The following is a 27,733-nucleotide window of genomic DNA, read 5'->3' on the forward strand; positions in this document are numbered from 1 at the left end:
AGGCAGGGATGGCAGTTACCTCCGGGCTGGTCTCTGGGTTAGAAACCACCAGACGACCCGATGAAGAGGCTCTTCTCCTTCTCCTCCTCCGTCTCCGGACCACCGAAATCGGAACCACCGGCTCCGACTCAGGAACAGCAGACACTGGCTCCGACTCAGGAACAGCAGACACTGGCTCCGACTCAGGAACAGCAGACACTGGCTCCGACTCAGGAACAGCAGACACTGGCTCCGACTCAGGAACAGCAGACACTGGCTCCGACTCAGGAACAGCAGACACTGGCTCCGACTCAGGAACAGCAGACACTGGCTCCGACTCAGGAACAGCAGACACTGGCTCCGACTCAGGAACAGCAGACACTGGCTCCGACTCAGGAACAGCAGACACTGGCTCCGACTCAGGAACAGCAGACACTGGCTCCGACTCAGGAACAGCAGACACTGGCTCCGACTCAGGAACAGCAGACACTGGCTCCGACTCAGGAACAGCAGACACTGGCTCCGACTCAGGAACAGCAGACACTGGCTCCGACTCAGGAACAGCAGACACTGGCTCCGACTCAGGAACAGCTGACACTGGCTCCGACTCAGGAACAGCAGACACTGGCTCCGACTCAGGAACAGCAGACACTGGCTCCGACTCAGGAACAGCAGACACTGGCTCCGACTCAGGAACAGCAGACACTGGCTCCGACTCAGGAACAGCAGACACTGGCTCCGACTCAGGAACAGCAGACACTGGCTCCGACTCAGGAACAGCAGACACTGGCTCCGACTCAGGAACAGCAGACACTGGCTCCGACTCAGGAACAGCAGACACTGGCTCCGACTCAGGAACAGCAGACACTGGCATGTCTAGGATCCGAGCCAGACGCTCCAAATAGTCCATCATTGTCTGGGCGGCCCCACAAATGGTCATCTCTAGATCTGTCTCACACTGGTCAGACGGGACGTGAACGGTCTCTGACTGGGCAGACGGAACGTGCACGGTCTCTGACTGGGCAGACGGGACGCGAACGGTCTCTGACTGGGCAGACGGGACGTGAACGGTCTCTGACTGGGCAGACGGGACGTGAACGGTCTCTGACTGGGCAGACGGGACGTGCATGGCCTCTGACTGGGCAGACGGGACGTGAACGGTCTCTGACTGGGCAGACGGGACGTGCACGGTCTCTGACTGGGCAGACGGGACGCGAATGGCCTCTGACTGGGCAGACGGGACGCGAATGACCTCTGACTGGGCAGACGGGACGCGAATGGCCTCTGACTGGGCAGACGGGACATGAACGGTCTCTGACTGGGCAGACGGGACGTGCACGGTCTCTGACTGGGCAGACGGGACGTGCACGGTCTCTGACTGGGCCGGCGCAGATCTCCTCCTCCTCCTCCGTCCTCCCCGACGGATGCCTGAAGACTCGAGGCTGGCCAAAACCACCGATGATTGATCATGTGAAAACGGATTTTCCCCTAAGAGAAAACCCCTTGGTCCTGAGCCACCACTGCAGGGGTCTCATGTACAGAAGGCCAAAAGTAATTACGTTGGACGCAGCTGCCATGAGACCCAATAGTCTGAAACTGCTTCACAGTGAGTGACTGGCCTAGTTTTACCCCATTTACGGCGAATTGTTATAGCACACCTAGAAAAGTGGTCCTCTGAGCTGGGAGGAGCACACTCTTCTTGGTGTTGACTCGCAACACCAACATCTTTAAATGAAACAGGACTCTCTCTCCTCAGAGAGTCGCACCCCAGAGGGCGCCGAGGAGAAACGATTTCTCAAAACCGTTCCTGCCCCGGAGGAACCCTCAGAAGCCTGATAGCCTCAGCGTCAGGACTTCTTGTCTAAGTTTCATTAGAGATAACGACAGTCCTCAGATCTTGCCTACCTCTGACTAACTTAGTTCCTACGACCCTCCTCGGATCGTTGGAAAAAGCAGGCACCTCGGCGCCCTGAAACGGCGAACCGGCAGGGAAACCGAACTGACCGAACTGACTGAAACCGAAATAACGTGGGCAGGGAACAACACAACGCTTGTTTGCTCTTTTTTGCCATAAAATATATATTGCAACTTGACAGACAACAATAAATAAGACAAGACAGATTCACACAGAGAGCGCTTCGCTGAAGAAACAGAAGCTGTCACGCTCTGCGTTCAGGGGTGATTTAAAGTTCCTGGTCTATGACGTCACCTGACGTCCCGCTCATTCTTTGGACTGATTTTACGAGTGCTTCATGATGCAACACTTGGAAGTGTTTCCATTGCGTAAACGCAGCGGGAGTTCCCTTGATAGGGAACAAATCTTACAGCATTTGATAATCTAGGCTAAATATGTTTATACATTTATAAATATGAGTGTTCAATTGTTAATTAATGTTTGTTTATAATACATAAAGTAGAAACTGATTTTAACCTAAAAAACAAACAGTCAAACAAAGTCGTCACATTTATTTATATAGCACTTTTTACAATACAGATTGTTTTAAAGCAACTTTACAGAGATAATAGGAAAATAAGGCAAAAAAGTTTGTTTCCAGAAGAAAATAGCATCACAGTAGTGCTTAAGTAAGTTCAGTGATGTTTCATTTTTGTTTAAAAAAAGTTATTTATTTAGTTAATTTATATATAATGTATAGCCGCTCTGGAGAAAAGCGTGAAGTGCATCGTCCAGCTCAGTTCAGTTCTTGTATAATTGTGTCAATGCAGGCAGATCAATATTATTTTTTAATATTTAATTAAATGTTAAATTTAATGTCCCCAACTATAAGCAAAAGCCAATGGCAACAAAGGCGGAAAAAGGCTACGGTGGAAAGGAACCAAAAGTCCATCAGGTGCAGGATGGAGAAAAAAACCTTGTAGAAACCAGGCTCAGTCGGGGGCCAGTTCTCCTCTTGCCAACGAACAAAAAGTGTATGATTATGATTATGATTCAGGCCGCATTAGAGGTCAGAAGTCAGATTGGATCAGAACATTTAGAATATGTATCCAGTTCGGAGTCACAGTGGTATGGAGACGGGTTTGTTGAGGATCAGTGCCGATGGCTGTTGTGTCGATGAGGTCTTCACAGGGGAGAGTCTAGTTGACACAATCTCTGCTGACACTTCAGGGATGCGTTGTGGTCGTGTTTAGGTGCAGGTCCTCCATCTGGTCTGGATTCGGCCCTGATTACAGTAAACCTCGGAATAAGCAGAAAGACTAGCATTAACGTAGATACAATTCTTCTCATGATGTACCAAAGTACTGGAGTTATAGCAAATGTTCCTGGTTCCGGCTGACCTAATCTATGCAGCCTAATAATCATTTAACTGATTTAAATAATAGGAAGCCAGGTTAAAGAGATGTATTTTTAGTCTAGATTTAAACTGACAGAGTGTGTCTGCTTCCTGAACAATGTTAGGAAGACTGTTCCAAAGTTTAGGTGCTAAGTAGGAAAATTATCTACCGCCATCAGTCAATTTTAATATTGACTGATGGAGCTAAACCATTTAGTACTAATCAGCAATATTTAAAAATGTATATGGTGCGAAGAGATATAGAGCTGAGTATCATCGGCATAACAGTGAAAATTAATCCCATGCTTCCTAATGATATCTCCTAATGGTAGCATGTACAGAGTGAACAACAACGGTCCTAGTACTGAGCCTTGTGGTACTGCATACTGAACTGATCGATAAGACATTTCTTCATTTACTGCTACAAACTGATAACGGTCAGATAAGTATGATTTAAACCATGCTAATGAAATTCCACTAATGCCAACATAATGTTCGAGTCTATTTAAAAGATTGTTGTGGTCGAGTAACACTAATAGAGAGTAACACTAATAGAGACAACCACGATCAGATGATAAGAGCAAATCAATTGTAACTCTAATTACAGAGCAGTCTCGGTACTATGGGATGGTCTAAATTCTGACTGGAAATCCTCACAGATACCATTTCTTTCTAAAAAGGAACATAGTTGTGAGGATACTGCTTTTTCTAGTATCTTTGACAAAAAGGGTATGGAGATTGGCCTGTAATTACAGTAATTTGAGATTGGCCTGTAATTCTCAAAAGTGATTTATCATTTACACTAGATAGTGTTACATTAAGCACCAACACAAAAAGAATATTTGCAATATTCAAAACTAGACTTCTCAGTAATTCTGAAGATATTACTATAGATTACAGCAAAACCACCCTCTTTTCTTTTCAGACGTGGCTCGTTTTTATAACAGTAAAATTGGGGGGTGGACTAATTTAAAGTAATGTAATTGTCTGGTTTTAGCCAGAGCAAATTACAGTGTTAGTGTAACAAAATGTTCAGCTCATGATATCTAATTTATTAACTGATGTCAACAAACTGAGACTCATTGTAAAGTGTTACAAACTTTATTATAGCAGAGGAGGTAAATCTACTAAAAATTATTTTCTATAGGTAATGTAGGCTGTTTTTGACAGCCCTTTAAATGTTTCTCATCCTCAAACTGGTTTATTACAGCTTTGTCAGTATGATTTGAGTCACTCCACTGTTTCACAATTTATTGAATTACACAAACATAGCTTTAGAGTTCCCTCATTAGTCTGTCTATCAGAGGAAATATCTGAGCATGTCGGCAGATACTGAAGTCTTAGTTAAAGTCACATGGCAAGACATTCTGTTAAGTCAAAAATGCCTGCATGAAGCAAAATATAGAAAATGCCTTTCAATAAGGCAATTCCTCTTAGGAAGGACACAGACGTTGTTCTTGCAGAATGGGTAATGGATCAATTTGCTTTGCTCTTGAGCTGTTGAGACGAGGAGGAGATAAATTGCAATACTAACCTTCAGTGCTGGAGGGTTTTGCAGAGGTGGATGATCCCTCTGGATGGATTATTTACTTTATTTATTTACTAAACTTCAACTTAAATATCCTAAAATAAAAGAGCATCATAGCAAAAATGTATTTATGGATTGGGCCAAAGTGTTCTGTTGTGAACATGCTCCAGACTCTTGGTGATATGAGGGATTCAAGTATGTAAAGTCGATTCCAGCGTGTATTCCCTTACGGAACGAAAATATATTTTCATATATTTATGATCAAAATATTATTTGATGTAAATCTACTGAAAAATATAAATGAAATAATATATTGTGTTAATATAATGTGTTATATATTACAAATAATTGAATAATACATAAGGAATTGCCGATTTTAGCCAAGAGAAAAGCCAAGAGATATTATGTGGATAATCTACTGGGTATTTATTGGTGATGTTACAATCATTATTAATTATTCTGAGTTGCAGATCACATCCCAAGCTTTATCACTGATCAAAAAAGTGTTGAGTCATAAAATGTTGTATTTTAAACACTGCAAAACTATAACAAGAGACCAAACTTTCTGGTAAACAGAGTTTTTAAACACATTGTGCACAAACATTTTTTTTAAACTCCTGCTATATTTAGTCACACACACACATCAATAATCAGCATCTCAGCATCAGCATCATAATCTCAACAATGGTGAGATGTGTCATTCTGCAATGGAGCTACCATAGTATAAAACTCATGCATGGTTCCCAGAATGCACTGCAGCAGGAAGCATGTTGTTGAGATTCATGAGCTGATTATACTACAATATTTAATTATAATACACCTTAGGATGTATCTCTGACATCATCAACACTGTATATCCATTACATCATATCCAGCATTTTTGTTGACTCCTTTTAACCATAAAGGCAGTGTCCTAAAACCTGTCTTGGGGAAAGTTACTTTTAAAAATAATGCATTACAATATTGCGTTACTCCCTTAAAAAGTAACTAATTGCATTACTTAGTTCCTTTTTTAGAAAATTAATGCGTTACGTTACTTTTGCATTACTTTACCTGGGCTGTGCTTGTTTTTTTATAACACAAAAGTTCTATTTTGGGCTAATGTAAAGACCCTTTCACACCAAACGTGAAATAATAATCCTCAGGCTGAAGGAAATGTGTACAGTAGAGGAAAGCAAACAAGCAAACCTTCCTATCTATCTATAGTCATTCTTGCTTATTTAACTGAATCATCGAAGGTCAGAAGCAATTACATTGGTCAATAAAGTGAGATTAAATGCATATAAATGTATGTTTTATTTAACATATTTAGTTATTGGAGGTTTGCATAGTATTCTGATTCATTTCACTGATTTTATTCATTTTGAGGAATATTGAATATTTTTTTGTGCAAGTGAGATGAGTAAATGCTCACATTTAATCTAGAACTACAATAAACATAATGTTCACAAACACACACACCTCTGCACTTTGATTTTTCTCAACATGAGGGCAGGAGAGCTGTCAGTCAATAAATGGGAAAACACAGTAACTTGCGTTATATATTTGAAAAAGTAACTAGATATTTTTTTGTATTTATTTTAAGTAATGCATTTCAGTTATTTGATAAAGTCATCTGATCCTTTATAACTCAAGTAACTTGTAATGTATTTCCCCCAACACTGCCTAATACACAGTAAAAGCAGACATTGAAGAGTCAAACTGCCCTAAAGCAAACACTGATCTCCATGGTGGTGACTGTAAAATTATATTATTTTAAATAAATCATCAAGATCTAAACCATGAGAACTTCTGAGACGTATGACAGAAATAAAGTAAATCTGGTAAGTAGAAAGTGAAGCTGGTAATGTTGTTGAACCCTCTGCTGAGATCTTGAGAGATTACTGTTTAATGTTCTGTTGGGATTTAAGGATTTGAAGGGTTACAATTTATTACAAAAATACAAATAAATGCACTATCAATGTCATTTAGCAGCTTATAACTTTGAGTAAAACCTTGTTGTTTCCACATGTTTTCCAAGTACACTCATCTAATGACCTTCTACAGTGTAAATACAGTATATTGTAAATATATTTTTCAATAAAGCGGCAATTTGTTATGTATTATTCAATATATTGTAACAGTATATTAAGTATGTATCAGTATATTTACACCATGTAATATATTGATCATATATATTTTGAAATATATATATATTTACGTTAGGGTTGTGTACCGATGTCCACATGATCTTTCCACTGTTAAAATGTGGAAAGGGTTCAAATGAATGCTTGCTTGTTGAATAAATTAAGACATCTTTCTTTTTAATAGTATTTAACAACACAACTGAATTGCAGCAGATTTGCAGCAGATTTGCACATCTAATGCTGTCAGTTTGTTGTCAAATATAAAGAAAGGGAATTTGGCGTGAGAGTTCACATTTGCTTGTATAGCTGTTTGTGTTTGTTTGAAACTGATAAAAATTCACAGTTCTCCATAATACAAAAGCTATTTTAAAAAGCTAAAAACATTTCATGAAAAATAGTCATGTTTTTCATCATGTTATTTCTAATGATTTTGAACAGCAGCTCATTATTGTGGCTTTATCACGTAAAAAAAAAACGTAATCCAACATAATCAAATCTCTGTTGGATTGAATATCTGAGAGACGAGGCCAATCGTGTTCATTGAAAGAAGACCAATTATTTGTTAATGAAGAACTTGATGTTCCAGGTCTGCGAGGGCCGTCCTGCCCCGAAACCAATCAATCCCTAAGATTAAAATCTCTAACCAAACATCAGAATCAGTTAAGATGAGCGCTAAAATAAAGCCGAGAAAGATGGCGGATCAATGCGAGAATGACAGAATGGAATAGCAGAGTGAATGTTTACAGCTGCAGTAGATTTAATCAGATCAATATTCTTCAAGAAAGGAGGGGATTTACAGGCAGTTTTTCACACAAGTCATTGGCTTTAGGGCACACGGGATCCTGTAAGTACCATGGCACTGACATAAACCAGTTAAACTCGGCTCAGCGTGGCTTTGCTGTTACGTTACTCACAGGTATTATGGATCAAAGACTGTCAAAGACTGTCAAAGACTGTTTACAGAAGTCTGTGAGAAGTTTACACGACTAAAAAAGAGAGACAAATTACATAAATGTATTTTCATTAAAGTTGAGGTTTGTATACTTATCAATTTTATAAATGTCCTAAATATAAAATATAAATTAATTATATTTTAAAAACACATTTTTTTTTTAATTATGTCCTTTTAATAATATGAATTTTTAATTCTTAAAGCCTAGTTAAAGTGCTTCTTCTACCTTTTCTACTCGTAATGATTTCCTATCTTTCAAACAACAACAACAACAACAACACACACACACACACACACACACACACACACACACACACACACACACACACACACACACACACACACACACACACACACACACACACACACACACACACACACACACACACACACACACACACACACACACACACACACACACACACACACACACACACACACACACACACACACATTGTTTTTAATTACTTTATTTTTATACTCGATTTACAAATGATGACATCTCTAAAGGGATGTTGTAGATGTTTTGTACATCTCTTTTTGTAGATGTTGTCAGGTTTTGGTAACTTCTGGGTACAAATTTGTCAACAAAATATAGTTAAGTACACCCCCCCCCCCACACACACACACATTGTTTTTAATTACTTTATTTTTATACTCGATTTACAAATGATGACATCTCTAAAGGGATGTTGTAGATGTTTTGTACATCTCTTTTTGTAGATGTTGTCAGGTTTTGGTAACTTCTGGGTACAAATTTGTCAACAAAATATAGTTAAGTACACCCCACACACACACACACACACACACACACACACACACACACACACACACACACACACACACACACACACACGCTCCGACTTGTAATTGTACATCACTGCCATGTTACCATATGTGTGTGACTTTAAAAAGACAAAGAGAGAAACAATCTCAAACACAATCTCAATCTGTTCTCCAGAAAAGAGGAGAATAAATCCTCTGCAGCCCTCCTCCCCCTCCATCTCCTCCTCTTCGTTCTCCTTACAGACAGTAGGGAAAGTCTGTTTCCATGACAACGAGTAGAATTAAGGCCAGAGAAGTGCAATCCTAAAATGACAAGTTGGATTGGTGCCTGAGTTTTTATAACTTTCAAGGCTGATATGATTTACCCATACCTGGACTTGCCTGTAAATCCGATAAATCATTATCAGTCATTTGAATTTTGTAAAAAGGAGTTAAGATTGCTCCTAGGAGACTCTGTGCCAACTTCAAATTCTGTGTAGAGACGCAATGCCACATTAAAAGCCGTACTAAATTATTTATGCACGTATCTCTGACTCACCGCAGTCGTTTGTTATTGTCAACAGAGATAACTTTTATCATTTATCATTTCAAATGTGTATTTTTCAGTGTCATATTTTTCATCCATAATTTAATGTATTTGACATCTTTTACAAATTGTGTCCCATTACTTCTTAGTATTATAAAGGCACACATCAAATGGATTTATTATTATCTAATATATATTGAATGAACCAGACATAGAATGCTGGGCTGACAAGTCTATAAACTCATTTTATTAATAAGTTGTTTTTAATGCATTCTTCAAACTCAACCATTCAATCTTGTTACCCAATTTACTGTAAGGGAGGAAAAAAGATACATGAAAATAAGCTTCTGAGCAACTATAAATCAACATTTGGTCTCAAACCTGCTATAGCCCCAAAGACATTATAGGCAGAACTGTTTATGTTTATTGCTGGAAAATTCCATATCACAGAAACTATAAATAAAAGTTTTGATGGCAAACCCATGGAAGCTTATTTCCGCCACATAATAAAATATTTTAAAAGATAATTGCGAGTTTTTATTTCACAATTGCAAGATATAAAGTCGCAATTGCGTGTTATAAAGTCAGAATTGCATAATATATACTCGCAATTGCGTGATATATACTCGCAATTGCGTGATATATACTCGCAATTTCATGTTATTACAGTAAGTCAGAATTGCGTGATATAAACTCGCAATTGCGTGTTATAAAGTCAGAATTGCGAGATATAAACTTGCAATTTCTGTTATAAAGTCAGAATTGCGTGTTATAAAGTCAGAATTGGGAGATATAAAGTCAGAATTGCGTGTTAGAAAGTCAGAATTGCGTGATATAAAGTCAGAATTGCGTGATATAAACTCACAATTGGTGTAATAAAGTAAGAATTGCGAGATATAAACTCACAATTGTGTGATACAAACTCACAATTGCGTGATATAAACTCACAATTGCGCGATATAAACTCACAATTGCGCGATATAAACTCACAATTGCGCGATATAAACTCACAAGTGCATGATATAAACTCACAATTGCGTGATATAAACTCGCAATTAGTGTTATAAAGAATTGCGAGATATAAAGTCAGAATTGCGTGACAAAGTCAGAATTGCGAGATATAAAGTCAGAATTGCGTGATAAACTGTAAAGTCGCAATTACATGATATAAAGTCAGAATTGCGTGATATAAAGTCGCAATTACATGATATAAAGTCAGAATTGCGTGATATAAAGTCGCAATTACATGATATAAAGTCGCAATTACGTGTTATAAAGTCAGAACTGCGAATATAAACATGCAATGCTGAGAAAAAAGTACGAATTTCCAGTTTATTTTTTGCAATTGAGTTTATATCTCACACTTTATAAAATGCAATAGCGGCTTTATATCACACAATTGCGACTTTATATCACGCAATAAAAAAGAATAAGAAAAAAGAAAAAGTAAAATAAAGTCAGAATTGTGAGATAAAGAGTCGTTTTCTGAATCTGTTTTCCCAATCACACCCTATACCCTCATTCACTATTCCCTACATTAGTTCACTAATATAGTCCACTTGACAGAGTGAATGAAAAGAATTGAGTGAATTGAGACACTGATGAACACCTGAAAAGCAGAATCACTGAAGAACAGAAAAAAGAGAAACACAAGAACTGCTGACTTCCAGCCACACATAGGGCCCTGTTATTAACGATCTGAAACGCAATATTTCATATTTTTCCTTGTAATAATTTATGATTTGCAAAAATGAAAACTGCTGCATCTGTTTAGATGAGAGAATCAAAGTGTATGCGCGTTGTGCGTGCGCCCTTAAAATAGCAAATTACTAACGCGCCACTGTCTTTAGACTGGGTTTTTCCTGGTCAGTGGCGGAATTGTTTTTTGAAACTGCAAAATATCTCCAGGGAATGTTTTGCGCTGGAAACACGCCTCCTCTTTTCACTGAACCGGCCCCGCGAGCGCAAGTTCATTCCCTAATTTACCGACGTGCGTCTGTGGAGGGAAAAGGCCGCTGTGCGCGGGTGCAAAATAGGAATGATACATGCCTCGGTGTTCGAAGTCAATTGCTCTGGGTGCAAGATAGGGCCCTGAGTGTGTAAACAGTTTACAAACCAGTTTACGATGATTTCTTTCATACATGTACAAAAGTTCCTGTTGAGAATTAACAGATATTTAGTTGTTAATGTTTTATTGAATATAATAAAGTTTCATGTCACCATGATGTAGATCAGTATTTGCTTTAGTTGGGCTTTTGACTTTTTACTGTAAGTTTATCTTGGCTGCTGAAACTGTGAGTTTATAACACACATTTGTTATTGCTAGATAAAGTCAAGAGAAAGTTGATGATCCAGTGATCATCCTGGACATGTCTGGTTCTCTGATCTCATAATGAGTATATGCTTTGAATTTATGGGTATTTAATATTTGTTACTCATAAAAAAACTCCTCCATGACTTAGACACACAAACATCAACAATCGGCAAATTAATCTCAACAATGGTGACAATCAAAAGTGTCATGTTGCAGTGCATGCAATATATATATATATTGCCACCATTGTTGAGAGACGTGCTGATTTTGATATCTCTGTGTTTCTGCAAGACAGGGTAGCTTTGTTTATTAGTTGTGCATGAGGTGTTAATAAAATTCATCATTGTAACTCGATGTAGTTTCACGGTGTTGGTAATGTAACACTTTTGATACAGAGTTAAACTCTGAATGAGATTATTGAATGAACAGGCTTTATGATGATCATCATAATCAATATAACTAAATTCACAAACCATGTGCATATGTGCGTGCGTGTGTGTGTAATTCAAGTAAGAGAAAAACTGATTAGGTTAAAGAAAGTTATCAGCATTCCGACTAAAGCAAACACTGATCTCCATAATGGTAACTTTAAACCAAATAAATATCTCAATATCTCAACAACTTCTGAAGATGTATGACAGAAATAAAGTCATACTAATAATACATGTAATAATGTGTAATGGCTGGAAGTCAGTTGTAGTTCTTGTGTTTCTCTATTTTCTGTTCTTGTGTTCCTCTTTCCTTCAGTGATTCTGCTTGTTAACAGCAGGTGTTCATCACTAATGCTCAACAATCACTTACATATTCACTTAATAATCTCACCGCATCAATGTTGCTTTTTACTCTTTGTAGTGTGTATTTTCCTGTGGGGTTGAAAGAGTTAACAGTATAAGATGAAAAGACACCCCCACAGAATGTATTTAACAGTAAAAAACTGTAAGTTATAAAACAGGTATATATTACTGTAAAAGTTTTTTTTTTTTGGGGGGGGGGGGGGGGGGGGGTCACCGTTGTGCTGAAGAGCAGAGCCTTTGCTTCACTCCAGGAGAAGAACTGGAAACATTGATGATATGCTGCATGTTGCTTTGTTTAACTGGCGGTGACTGTGTAGTTGCTGGTCCAGTGGAGATCTCTTTTTTTTTTTTTTTTTTTTTTTTTTTAGTGCTCTCAAATTAAAGTTCACAGTAATACTTTGCTCACATTATTAGTGCATTATACATTTTAGTTAATACAATTAAAACGCTAATTTTAAAGCAGTCGGTTTCTGCAAGTGAAATTAGTTAAATTTAGAGCACGGTATTTTTACAGTAACATACTGTAGATTACAGTAAAGAACTGTACAATAACAGTACATTACTGGCAACAGAGTTAAACTCTTTATTATAGCTTTATCATAACATTATTATACCTGTGTAAATGCATTTATTCTGCCTCTGTGCTACATTAAATGCACTTACTGTAAAATGTACTTATATAGTAAAGTTGCTCAAGAGAATCATTGGAAAATAAGCTATACAGTGACACAGGGGTGAAAGCTTTAAATATCATACTTTTATTCTTAAACAATCCTAATTTCATTCTGCTTTATAATATCAATGCATATTTTATACATCTCATTATTCATAATGCATATATGATAGTGTTTCATTTAGGTGAAAACATCTGCAAACATGAAAAATAAAGAGTTCTGTTTGTACACAGCGAAAGGACACACTCCCATTACAGTGTTTTCTTGTCTGGAAACTCATTTGATCTGGACAATCTTTGCATTGGGTGTCTGTTTTTTACACTCTTTGTCACAAACATGTTGACGATTTCTCATTTAACTATAAACACACTTTTCTGAGGACTCATGCGTTTAAGTCTCTGCGTTTTGTTGCTGCATACTTGGGCACAGCTCTCATGCCATTTATACTGGAAGACTTATGAATGCCAGGCTCCTCCTATAGTCCACAATCCACCCACCCTGTCCAGCCCGACCTCCAAACCCGTAAAGGGGCAATAAACTGGCCTTCTTTGTGCTTTTTTTTTTTACTGGACAGGGCTGGTGTCGGGGTCACACTTCTAAGACTAGAGCTTCCTGAGTTGCTTGTCATACTTTGAGCTAAATATAATACTTAAGTTTGCTTGGGTGCAAGGAAATTTGAGAATAATTCACAGGAAATCGCCTACTTTCCATCTAAAGCTTAGCCGTCAATCGCAATGAAGAGCGTCGCACTCCAGCCGAAACCAAGTCGCCGTTTAGAGATGTTGAGCAGTGCCGCGCACACACACACACATGCACAAACATACAGAATATGTGTGCTGGACGTATGTGCGCCAAGGCGGGCAAGATTTTTGAAGAAAGTGTTGCGTGGATATTATCTCTTACCAAAATGAACAGGCAACGAAACGATCCAAGACCACCCCTAAAAGCTTCGGAAGTAACTGAGCGTCCCTTCTACATTCACCCTACTGACATTCCAGCAATCTGGAGTCACAAAGTGCATTCGCCTCTCAGAAGGAAAAATAAATAAATAAAAGAAAGCAGAAAAACTTGCTCAAATCTGCATAATATCCACAAACAGAATCAATAGCAATGAGCATTGTGAGCAAAGAGAGAAAAATCCCCGTTTTCTTGATGAAAGTAAAGCATGAAGAGCATTCACATGGAAATGAACACGTGAGAACGTTTTAAAGCTCATTCCTCACAGCATAAAACCCCAAACAAAGAATATTATTATTGTTGTGAACCAAATGACTGCCCATTGAACTTTTTTTTTTTTTTTTTTTGCATAAAATGTGAGTTCAACTCCTGATTGGAACGGTAACATTTATTTCTCTTTCCCCCCCCTCTGTGTTCTTCTAGAAGTTTTCTCAGGCAAGAGTTCAGTTTGTCATCTTGTTGTGGTTGGAGGCGAGGGTGAGGGCGAGGGAACAGCTGCTCTGCCTCCCGTGTTTGAGCTCTGCTATGTGGAGTCCCGGTTGACCGCTTTGCCTCCGTTCATCGTTGGCGTTCCTGAGCTTTTCCTGGAGCGTTGCTTCTCTTCAATCTCATGCAGTGAAGGCTCTCTATACATGCAAACTGCAATATGCAAACACATCAAGAGATTAATACCCATTACTTTTGACTGCGATCATTATGAGTAATGAGACTTATGATTGACATAACTTTTTTGCGTAACAATTTTTCTTTCTGGCATTTTTTCTAGCCCTCTTGTCTCAAAGCATCTGGCTCCATTCTGGTATGTAACACCCACTTTTCACAAATACATAACCCCTACATACTGCCAAAGTGTCAAAAACTGAAGCATCACTATAATTATTATGCTAAAGTTTCATCTATATAGGCATCGCTATAACATTGACAAACTTGGAACTCCACTTTCCACTCCAAATTTCCTAGTGAAAAAACACTATACCAAAATGTATTTAAAATAAAATTTATTTATACTAAGTATATTACAAAACCCCCAATAGTAACACTTTACTTGAAGGGGTGTGCATAAGACTGACATGCCACCTTCATAATCATGACATGACACATGTCATGAATATGAAGGAGGTTTTATGCATGTTTATGACAACTGTCATTAAGTGTCATTCACTCAATTATGACATTTGTGTTGCAAATATGACATTGTTTGAGATGTCTTTGTTATGACAACTTGACATAAACCGATACATCATAACCTGTCAGTGTCTTTGTCATGACAACTTGACATTACCAAGACAACATAACCTGTCATAAATATGTCATAAACATGACTTAGTAGATTAATGATCAATTATCAGTAATTAATGATCAAACTTGATAAATTAATGATCAAAATTAAAGATGCTCTAAGAGATGTTGGGTGACGTCACTTCTTGTTGACGTTTGAAGTATTGTCAAACAAAATGGAGGCTAGCTCGACCCTCCCTCCTCCTCATCCGCGCACTAACCCCCCAAACCCCACCCCCAAATCATTCTGGTCTGTTATTGGCTGGAACAGTTTGTTATGTTTCGTGGTGCGGGTTGGCCCAGTTTGTTTTTGTTGGTGTTTGTGGAGCCTGGGCCGTGACAGAGACCATGTTCTTACAGTGTGTTCAGGGGACAGGCAGCTAGCGGATAGTGAGGAGATGTTTGCTATATGTGACGACAAATGTTTTGGCCTAAAAAACGCGGGACATCGCTTAGAGCACCTTTAAGAAACCACTTAGCTTCAGTAGTTAAGAAACTACTTAATGTCATTAAATTACATTTTAATGACAAATTCAATTTGTACCACTGTAGTTGAGGTCAAGAAAAATATTCATGACACAGTTATAATGGTCTCATGACAGCCAATGTCAAAACCAACTACATGACAGTTTAATGTAAGTGGTTTCTTAAGTTTGATAATGAATCTGCTATGTCATGTTTATGACATATTTATGATAATTGATGTTTTCTTGGTAATGTCAAGTTGTCATGACAAAGACACTGACAGGTTATGATGTATCGGTTTATGTCAAGTTGTCATAACAAAGACATATCTAACAGTGTCATATTTGCATTAAAAATGTCATAATTGAGCGAATGACACTTAATGACAGTTGTCAGAAACATGCATAAAACTTCCTTCATATTCGTGTCTTATGCACACCCCTTCAAGTAAAGTGTTACCAAACCATAAACATATTTACTTGACATTACGCTTTATACTAATATAATTATAATTAAACTTTATTTGGAGTATTTCTTTACAGCACAATGCACATTTCTAAATTACTAGGCCATAAATGTGTTTTAATATCACTATTAAGGATAGTTTGATCTCTGGATAATATCAGTCTTTAAATGCAAGACATTTAAAGTGTAAAGTATACTTTCAATATAATCACGAGACGTGCCAGTAATACAAAGTTTCAGTCATCGTTCAACAAAAGCAAGTCAACATCTTAATCCGCTATAACACTCAAAACACAACATATTCATCAGCTTTAATTGTGAAAAGCCATTGGCTCTCATGCGTCTCGTGACATACAATTTGTCTGTTTTTTACACTGTTCCTCACATAAAAATATATGGCTTCAGAAGACTTGGAATGCAACATGAGTTGTTATACTGTCCGTATTTTGCAGTTCATACCTCTACTTTTATCTGCTGTTACGTGTTTTTACTGATATATTATTAGTGGTTAGGGTAGGGGCATTGTGTTAGATCTATACAAGTATAAATATATATGAAATATAATTTCAACTTTTACAAATGCATGCAAAGAATTAAATGCATCTTGATCTGACGCATGAGGCAAGCATATGAAACCAATGGAGTTCGTCAATATAGCGGTGTACCCTTAGTCCCTCTCTATACAATCTACACAAAGTATATAATAAATCTTATCACGTTATTTTTCATCTGGTCACGTTTTAATATTTCTTTTGGTACTGAATTACATGACAGGGTTCTTGAATGCAGGAAACACACATTTGCAAACACACTACCTTCAATGGGTCTTGGTACAAAGTGTGAGGAGGGCTTAGTTTTCTTTACTCGATTCCCTTTCATGACCTGACCCTCCTTGGTGAGGCCCAGGAACCAGGCTCGACCCGACTCCTGCTGGCGGTACACGGTGGATGAGTAGATGACGTAGTAGTTCTCAAACACAGACTCCTTGAATTTACACTCAGGTGTGAACATCTCCTGCGGATGAAAACAACAACAATACGTGAATGAACTCGTCCCTTGATGGGTGGTTAGAGGAGAAAAAGGGGGTCAAACTTTCCTGTTGGAGAGTCCCCGGGGAGGCTGCAGGTGTTGTAATGTAGCTTGAAGGACTATGAAAGTGTGTGTTGGTGTGCAAGTGACTTTATGTGTGTGTGTTCGAAATATGTGAAGGTTAGAGAGAGGCAGCAGGAGTTAGCATCTCTTATCTGGGTCAGGTGACATGCAGCAGACGCTACCTTGCTGGGATGCTACAAAGGTTAATGTGGCTTGGCGGACTCTAGCCAAAACTGATGAACTTAAAACCTTCACCTATCACAACGCACAGATCGTCCCAACGCTATCTCACAATCATTTCGTACGAATTCATACGAGTGCGTAAAGGTGGCGAATTCGTATGATTTGTCTAAAACCCAGTGATGGGTAGGTTTAGGGGCGGGGTCAGGAGTAGGTCATTCATACTGTACGAATTCACCTTTGGCTAAGCCCCGCCCCCCTTAGTTACTGTTGCTACGTCCGACAACTTCATCTGGGCTCTGGTTTGGTATCAACATGGCTTATGCTGTGACAGCTCTTCTTGCTGAAATTTGATCAAACTTTTATAAAGCAGCAAATAAAGTGTCCGATAGAAGTAGGCAAAAGGGGCTGCAGTATGCGATCGAAGGCTATATTCAAGACATATTGGTGAAACGCAAGCAACAACACGGCATCCAAACAGAGGCAAAAGCATAACGGTCACAGTCAAAAAATTAACCACCGCATATCCTAATCGAGACGGAGGCTGGGACTAACGATATCAAGAGCAACACTGTTCATGCAAAGCTGGGTAGGTCTCTATTCACTTCTATAATCGTTATTACAAAGCAAACGGACTATGCGAGTATAAAGTTGTATTTATTAGCAGCGTGTGCTAGCGTATCAACAATTAGGGTAGAGAACCGAAACTTCACAGTAAGGTTAAAAGCAAAAATAGACCACAAAAGTGTGCTTGTTGATCTTGAGGGGTTTCGCTGACTGTGAGGACGTCCACACAGTTTAATCCAAAAACGACACTTGTCAGGATTTGACTTCAGTTTTGGGAAGGGTTTCTAGTTCCACAGTTTTTATTTATACATAAACAATAATACAATTATTTCCGCATGTTGCAAATCTGATTTAATTGAACATCTGGTTCAGAACAGCATTTGAAAAATAAAATAAAATAATTAAATATATATTTTTTAAAGAATGTGTAATGAACAGTGTTTATTCTGCTGGCACACCGTATCAGAGAGGCAACTAGACTGGAGATCAAAATACAATCCTTTAATTCAAACTCCAACAGATCCGCTGAGAGAGGAATGAGTTGTTGGGTAAACAAGGCATGACAGTTCTTTAGTAAAGCTACAAGTGTAAAAAAAAAACAAACAAAAAAAAACCCTTCAGCTGCCAAGGGGTCAATGGCGGCTGGTTAGTACAGCCTCTGCTGTTAGATGATGTAACTGTACCATCTGCTTCCACAGAATATCTTTCTCAATTGACAGCCTTTGAATCCTGCTTATATTTTTTATATTATTTCACCTGATGAAGTTTGGTTTCCTTGCTTTGCCTTTGGCCAAGTTCAGAAATATTATTGATTTGACTGCACTGGATGACGACATCACCCTTTTAGAGCTGCTTTATAGCCGAATTGAACTCATTTCGTAATTGATACTTAACACGGTTATTGAACAGAACTGAATCAACAATAAACTGACTTCAGAATAACGCCACTATTGTCTAGAGCTGCATTGCAGCAGAATTGAATTTGGTTTACATCATTGCTCATAAATGTCCTGTTTATTGTTGTAAAGCTGCTTAGATACAATCTGCATTGGACCATGTCACAGAGCTGCCCTCTGTTCCCCTTGTTAGCCCTTTCTAGAAACACATGAACACATACTTGGGTTTTTAAAAGACACTTTATTTACCTTGATGTAGCCTACCAGCGAAGGGAGAGATGGTAGAGATTACACCCACACCCACACAAACATGCACCTACAACGAGACTGTTGTGTCTCAGACTGGCCACCTGAGCACTAGCCCAGCGGACATTTGGGCGTTTCGCGGGCCGTTGACGTGTCACCTGGGTCAGCATGCATGGTGGCGGCCATCTTGATTTTAGTAAAAGACCGGAATGGACGTTTGTTGTGCTTTTTGTACCTGTGCTGTGTTGCATCATGGGAGTGGGAAATACCAAGTATGGTGGGTAAGGGGTGGAATTGTTTTGAAGTTATTTATGTATAATTATTGTTGATTGATATAATTATAATTCTATTTTCTATAATTATTGTTGAACTGAAGTTTGTGCTGTTATTTAAATTTGTGTGTTGAATGAAATGGGGTTACTTGATCTTTAACACATGTTTATGGTATTTAATACTTTCCCATTTTATGATTGAGAAATGGTTGTACCCATGTGTATAAATGTTCACCTAAGGAAGTGGTCAGAGAGTCTATATGACTGGTGGTAGTGAGTGCAGTATCTGCCGAGTGCTCTGATTTAATTGTTATACCTGATCCAAAGTGATTGTTTTTGTATATTGAAGTCTTTTTATTAATTTATTTTTTTCCTTTTTGATGTTTCATGTTTTTGGCACCTGTGAGCACCTTGCACTTTCCTGGCTTGGGAGAACGGAGAATAAACTGAAAACTGGCAGTTAACGTCCTCCATGTGTTGATTTGAAGAACTCTAGATGGTATCCCTAGATGCTCTTTGACAGACCAATAAGGCAAAACAAGCAGACATCCTAAAGCAGAATAAAGCAATTTAAATTAAGTAAGAATGGGGGAAAAAATCCCCTGAATAAATGAACTGCGAGCACTGACATTTGAATAACCAAATAATAAAAAAAGATGAGTGTGCAGAATGAGTCTAATAGCTTGATAAATGTGCATGTGCATATTGAAAATAGAGGTGGTGTGCATGTGTAAAATAAGAAAGTCCCTGTGAAAAAGGCACAAAGACCTGACAGCTAAGGTGTAAAAGAACGTTAAGGAAGATGGATTTGTGTGAGTCTGGATTAGCTCTGCTGCGTAATCTATGAATTCTTTATTCCTGAGTTCTCTCTGACAGGTCATTACTATTCAAAGGATAAGGGCGGCAGGGCAGCGTCTAGACAGCCGCCTCGTTCACATTGGGAGTCTGGAAAGGACACAGTTCCATCTCAGTGGGTGAAGGAAAAGTAGAGGACAGCATTACACATCCACATAGCATACATAGATGTGTGAGAGGTATTCATCCAAAATCCAGGATACAGAAGAAAAACGTCCGGTCTGAACAGTACTTTTAAAAGAAGTAAAAAAATGTTTTTGTAAAAAGGCGGTCACACTTTAGATTAGGGTCCAATTCTCACTATTAACTAATTATTCTATGACTTTTCAATAAACTCAGTAAACTCCTAATTACTGCTTATTAATAGTTAGTAAGGTGGTAGTTGTTAAGTTTAGGCATTGGGAAGGATTAAGGGGTGTAGAATATGGTTATGCAGAATATCCGGTAACACTTTATAATATTTATCATTTCTAAATGATGTATTATTTACAAACTAGTTATTTAAGAGTTGTCAGTGGTTCATAGGATCATTTGGAAATTTTAGGTCAATTATTAATAAAGTATTTAAATTTACATTTATTCATATTATTTAGACTTATAGTAATAGTTACTCAATGTGTTAATAAATGCTTTATTAACATGTATTCCTGCTGTAATTCATGATTTATTCAGGTAGTTTTAAAACATTTAGCAGTTTTGTGAGGTCATCTAAAGTAAGGACTTATGCCTCAGCTTTTACAAAGGAGTTTTAAAGCTTCAGTTATCTTTTAAACAGATAAATGAAACAAACACAACACTGAGTGATACAGAACAAATATTTATTTCAGGATGCAATAAAACAACAACTGTACAACTGCTAACTTGATATCAAATGAAAAATAAATGAGAGATTAGAGAACATTAGAGAACAGCAGTGCAGATCATGGATGAGTTTCGGTTCGGTATCACACTGCGTTGTTTCCTTTTTAGAAGATAACTGAGCCTTTAAATCTCCTTTATAAAAGCTGAAGCATGAGTCCTCACTTTAGATGAGCTCACAAAAATGAGAATGTGAGTGAATGCAGCACAGTCACGAACATAAATGCACAACTTTAAAGGTGATTTTCTCAATGTTTCGATTTTTTTGCACCCTCAGATTCCAGATTTTCAAATAGTTGTATCTCGGCCAAATATTGTCCTATCCTCACAAACCATACATCACGGAAAGCTTATTTATTCAAATTTCAGATGAGGTATAAATCTCAATTTAAAAAAATTGACCCATGTTTTATGGACTGGTTTTCAGGGTCACGTCTAAATAATAAGATGTATGCTATACATGTACATTTAAATAGTTTATTAATCATTTACTCGCACTTTCTAAATGATATTATGAACCACTGACAACTCCTAAATAACTGGTTTGTAAAGAATGTAATACTTCATTTACTCAAAAAATAATAATTTTTCATTAATAAAGTCTGAAAATACAATTATTAAACACATTATAGATATGCTTATAAATCAAAGATAAAACATTTACAGCTGTATTTATAAACTGCTTATAAATGTATATTAATGCTTTATAAATCATGTTTACTAATGCTTAACTAATGATTCATAGCGGGCAGTGATCGTAAAGTGTTACCAAGTGTTGACCAGCTCAGAACAGCTTCAGCAGGTTTTGTTGTAAAAGGTGAACTTTCATTTATTGCTTTATATGTATCTGAAGTGTGGCCAGTTTAATTCATCTAAAACCTTACATGTGGAATTTTGTTGTCAAATCTGCATGTTTCTTTTATTATCTTGTATGTTCATCTGCACAGATTGCAATCAGTCATCCAGCTTATACCATTAATGTTTTTACCAGGGGACTAAATATTCAATAGTTAATTTCGTAACAACACATCCAAGTACATCGCTTATACCGGTTTAAACGTGTTGTTTTACACCAACCATGACCATGCTACTGGAAAGGCAAAACATACAATGGAAATTTAATCAGATTGCACCCCAACCACATGATGGATTTTATGGTATACACACTTGTGATCTGATGCACTCACAACACTTACAACCATCGTGTCAATCAAACCTCTTCTGCTGATGTACGAGCAGCCTGATATTTGGCTTCTATACAGAGTGTGTGGCAGTGTCTGCGTATGTGTCTGTACATAATGTAAATTATGTCCCATTAAAACTAAAATCCCCATTCCTCTGTTGCCCCATTGTCTTCCGAGTGCTGTACTGCAGTAAAATGGCAGAAGAAAATCCAGTAATTCATTGGGCTACTGGGCGGAAACAATTAAAACAGCTGAGGTGCAAAACTGATACGTGAATACACAACATGAACAGGCATTGTGCAGAACTACCTCATCATTGCTTTATCTACGTGTACGCATGGTGCACAGCACTGGTACGGAGTCAGAGAAGATCGGTGGGTGTTTTTCAGTGTGCAAGTGTATTCTTGTATGAATGAGATCTCAGTTTTTGGCGTTGGGTGTTGGGTGTTCGCACATATTAATTAAAGATACGTGCATTTAAAGTACAGAGGGAATTGTGGTTACTGCTGTGTTGTAAAGTAGGTCAAAGTGAAAGCGTGATAAATAATGGAGGAGGACTCCTTACTATAGCTAGACCCAAACTCCCACACAAGCTAGCGGTTTACACTACAAACCAGCGGCCTTCAGCACGACTAACACAAAAGCTGAGCTCAAATTAGCACATCTCTTTGAATGCACTAAATGCCTGCAGGAAAATATTGACCACTCACTGGGCATTTTGTCAATCCAACCTTTTTGTCTATCTAGCGGCAGCCTATTAATGCCATTTGCATCAAACACAATTGAATCCAACTGGCAAGCATAGGGTGTTTTCACACTTGGTCCATTGAGAAGCTAAGGCACCATTACTACCTCCTACTATTACTACCTTACTACTATTACTACATTAATACCTCTTAAGTGCACTTCAAGGCACATGAGTTTGGTTCTTTTAAAAACGATTCAAGTTTAACAGCACCTTTAAAATAAATCCTGTCATCACTTATTAAACTTCACGTTGATAAAAACTATATGACTAATACTTCTATAGGGCACAGAGGGAGAACTTTACCGGAACTGAAGTGAACTGTGCTCTTGTCCATGAGATTTAAAGACTTTAAACTTCAAAAAGGATGTAAAAGCACCATAAAAGCATTACCTCAACTTGTGTGCTATTTTCCAAGCTTCTCAGGGAGTATGTTTGTGCGAGGAACAGGATGAAATTTAAGCTGTTACTCACTCATACTCTTCCCTTTCAGTGAGCTTTCAACCACTGCAATCATCTGGATCTCTGAATCTTGAGAACACGTCTGTTTCCACCTGATCTGTTTGCTGTACTATGCAGTATGTCATTTTTTTCACACCCATGTTAAACGGTTAGAGTATTTACTCTAGCCACGGACGTGCGTTGCAGACACTGTAGGGTGACAGTCCCGAAACTGGGAGCTTTGCCCCATGTCCCGCAAGACCTAAGCAGTGTCCCGCATTTCAATTATGTCTGTATTATTGTATTTCTGAGTGCCAGTCACAGAGCCCGGTCTCAATTAACAAAGCTGAAATGAATAAACCTATTTAAAATATTATCATCCAACGTAATGGCAAATAGGCTTTCCAAGTAAATCAATACATAATATAATTGTTACAAAGGGCCCTGTATTCAGCACTTCAGGTAATAGATTTATATTAGTAGGGGTTTCTGACTGGGAGTTGACACATTCGATGGGCCCTATTTTAACAATCTAAGCGCATGGTCTAAAGCGCACGACGCAAGTGCACTTAGGTCGTGTCCGAATCCACTTTTGCTAGTTTAACGATGGGAAAAATCCCTATTATCTTAATGAGTAATGGGTGTGTATAGGCATAATGTGCAATAAACATTAGAGATTCTAATTATTGGACAAAAAACTTCCACATGTAATAACCTAGAATACTGTCACTTGATGGCTGCTCTGTTAAGTCTTCGTCGTCGGTTAGGAACCTGGGTGTGCTCTTTGATACCAATCTTTCATTTGAAAGTCACGTGTCTAGTATCTGTAAAACCGCATTTTTCCATCTTAAAAATATATCTAAATTACGTCATATGCTCTCAATGAATAATGCAGAACAATTAGTTCATGCGTCCATGACCTCAAGGCTAGATTATTGTAATGTTCTACTGGGTGGTTGCCCTGCACGCTTAATAAACAAACTACAGCTAGTTCAAAACGCAGCAGCTCGAGTTCTTACTAGAACCAGGAAGTATGACCATATTAGCCCCGTTCTGTCAACACTGCATTGGCTCCCTATTAAACATCGTATACATTTACTAAATGGTTTAGCTCCGCAGTACTTGAGAGAGCTCTTAACGCATTATAGTCCTTCACGTCTACTGCGATCTCAAAATTCCGGCCAGTTAATAATACCTAGAATATCAAAATCGACTGCTGGCGGTAGATACTACCGATTTAGCACCCAAACTTTGGAACGGTCTTCCTACCATTGTCCGGGAAGCAGACACACTCTGTCAGTTCAAATCTAGACTAAAGACACATCTCTTTGACCTGCGTTCACATAATGCATTATAGACTTCTATAACTCAATGTTAGGCTGCATAGATTAGGTCAGCCGGAACTGGGAACACTTCCCTTAAATCCTGATGTACTCGTTACATCATAAGAAGAATGGCATCTACGCTAATTTTAGTGTCTTTGTTTATCCCGAGGTTTTCCCGCAGCCTGCCGGATCCAGGCCGTATCCAGATCTGATGAAGGACCTTCGCCTGGACCCGATGACAACGCAGTGCTGAAGTGCCAACTAGCCTCTCCCTATGGAGGATCCCTTTATCACTCTACAGATAAAGCGTTGTGGAAAATTTTACATTGTTAAATATATGAATAAAATGAAGATGACTTGACTTGACTAAACCAATCGGAGTCTCATCTCCCATTCCCTCTAAAAGCCAGTTGTGCTTGTGCCATGGCGGATTCGCTAGTTACATGGCAAAATTTGCAAGCGTAAAAACTGAACGCTTCTCCAGAGAGAAAACGGCGCGAGGTTTAAGCAAGCAGACCATCTACGGGACAAGCTGGATTCCACCATATCTTTATGTACACAATAATAATCTTTTACATTGTAATCCTTTTAATTTTTTATATTTGGCATGTTTGTGTGCTGCTGCACATCCCTGTGTGTGTAATAAGCAGAGTGTACACGCGTTGTGCACCCGCCTAGAGGAGCATATTACTAATACGCCCTTTAAATAAAAATAAAATAAAAAACTGCACCACTGAATTTAGACCAGGTTTTTGTTGGTAAATGGCGCAGTCTATTTCAGTTGCCTCAAAATAGCAACGTGCCAACAATGCGCCTGAACACTTTTTTTCAGACCAGCACAACCATGGGCGCACAAATGGGCGCAAATGCATTTGCTAAACAACATGGCGCAGGACGTGAAAAGGATAACTGCGTCGGGCTGAAACTAGCAAAAAACACTTGTAGCGCTGCATTGCCCCGTGTGTATGATAGGGCCCATAGACTATGGACTGTTAACGCCCCCTAGTAGAATTACAGAGCAATTAGAATGTGCTGAAAGGGCGTCAGTTGTTGTTATGAATCCGTAGAGTGTATAGAGTAGAGTGTATAGAGTAGAGTGTATAGAGTAGAGTGTATGGAGTAGAGTATAGAGTAGAGTGTATAGAGTAGAGTGTATAGAGTAGAGTGTATAGAGTAGAGTGTATGGAGTAGAGTGTATAGAGTAGAGTGTATGGAGTAGAGTGTATAGAGTAGAGTGTATAGAGTGGAGTGTATGGAGTAGAGTGTATGGAGTAGAGTGTATAGAGTGGAGTGTATAGAGTAGAGTGTAGAGTAGAGTGTATAGAGTAGAGTGTATAGAGTGAGTGTATAGAGTAGAGTGTATAGAGTAGAGTGTATGGAGTAGAGTGTATAGAGTAGAGTGTATAGAGTAGAGTGTATAGAGTAGAGTGTATGGAGTAGAGTGTATAGAGTAGAGTGTATAGAGTAGAGTGTATAGGAGTTTGCCTCATTTCATAAAGTTATCGTGTGCGTACATCTAAAAGTAAGTTTCAATGTTTATAGATCTTATTTCACTGTTTATGGGTTATAATCATAATTCTGTTTGTTACGTTAAATAGGCCAAATTAATGTTGCCTAAATGGCCGATATTATCTTATTGCATGTTTATAATTGTTTACACAGTTATTTCTTGTTGTTTATATATCAAGCATAAGTGTAATTACCTTTCATTGTGTATATACTAGGGATGTAATGATACCCTCATGCCACGATTCGATACATATCACGATACTGAACTCACAATACGATATTATTGTGATACTCCAAGACATATTGGCAATTGGTGACAATTAGCAACTGTCAGAGTGATGGCGCCAGTGTGTTCGGCAAGCCGTCGTCTGTTGTCTATGTCCTCTCTGTTGAGTTTATTTGTCTTGTTTGTGTGCTTGTCTGCACAAAAAACTACGATCAGTGCTATCGTCAAGGAGGTTGTCAAGGAGATCACGTGTTTGCAGAAGAGGAGCAAATCTCTGCAACCTTCGTCCATTGGATTATTCATTGTTGCTGCAGCATCAACACAATCTTAAAGCACGCTACCATCAACCCACATATCAGGAAACAGATTGCACTGAGGACGTGAAGATGGCGTTACTAAATGTAAGATCGATTTCAAACAAGACATTCACAATTAATGAACACATTGTATCCCTTGGGCTTGACTTTTTGTTTATGACTGAGACGTGGCTAAATGCCGGTGAACTTGGACCGCTCACTGAAGTCTGTCCTAAAGACTATACATTTTTTAATACGACACGGTCAGTTGGTCGTGGTGGGGGCTTAGCTACTATTTATAGAGATAAGTTTAAATGCCGCCTATCTGCTACAGAATTATTTTCCAGTTTTGAAGCACAGCAATTTAAGAAAGATGGCTGTAATTCATTTTTATGTATATTAGTTTACAGATATAATATAACAAGGATTTTAAAGATGAATTTTCAGATTTTTTATCTTCTGTTGTGCCAAATGCAGATAGGATTTTGATATTGGGCGATTTTAACATACATGTTTGTTGTCCTTCTAAACCGATGGTTAAGGAATTTCTTCAAACTATTGATACTTTTAATCTTACACAGTCTGTTCTTGGTCCTACTCATAAACAAGGGCACACACTTGACTTGATCTTATCATATGGCTTTTCAGTCAGCAACGTAGTTATCAAATAATTTTTTCAGTCTGATCATAAGATTATTTATTTTAATATAGATATTCCTAGTCCTGAACCACTCTATGTGCCGGTAGCCCGGTATGCTCGCTCTTTTAACTCATCTACATCTGAAAAAATCCTAGATGCTTATATTAGTTCCCCAAAAACTGAGTCAAACTGTCTTGGAGCAAACCTAGATGAGTTAGTGAATATGTTCAATATGTTATGTTCAAGCATACTGAATGTTGTTGCCCC

General features: G+C 38.3%; 1 protein-coding gene across 5 annotated transcripts in view; it reads right to left on the reverse strand.

Moving 5' to 3' along the window:
- Window positions 1-13,031: 13,031 nt before the first annotated feature.
- The window catches only part of fgf12a (fibroblast growth factor 12a), a 79,986-nt gene continuing 65,284 nt past the window's right edge, over window positions 13,032-27,733 (reverse strand). For all 5 annotated transcript variants that reach the window (XM_079614284.1, XM_079614283.1, XM_079614281.1 and 2 more), the window contains 2 exons: window positions 16,950-17,148; window positions 13,032-14,565 (listed from right to left, as the gene is read on the reverse strand). In XM_079614284.1, the coding sequence (XP_079470410.1) occupies window positions 14,450-14,565; window positions 16,950-17,148 (315 nt within the window). In that variant the 3' untranslated portion in view covers window positions 13,032-14,449. The remainder of the gene's footprint in view (window positions 14,566-16,949; window positions 17,149-27,733) is intronic.

Source organism: Phoxinus phoxinus, assembly GCF_949152265.1.
Source record: "Phoxinus phoxinus genome assembly, chromosome: 5".
In the NCBI taxonomy this organism is placed as follows: domain Eukaryota; kingdom Metazoa; phylum Chordata; class Actinopteri; order Cypriniformes; family Leuciscidae; genus Phoxinus; species Phoxinus phoxinus.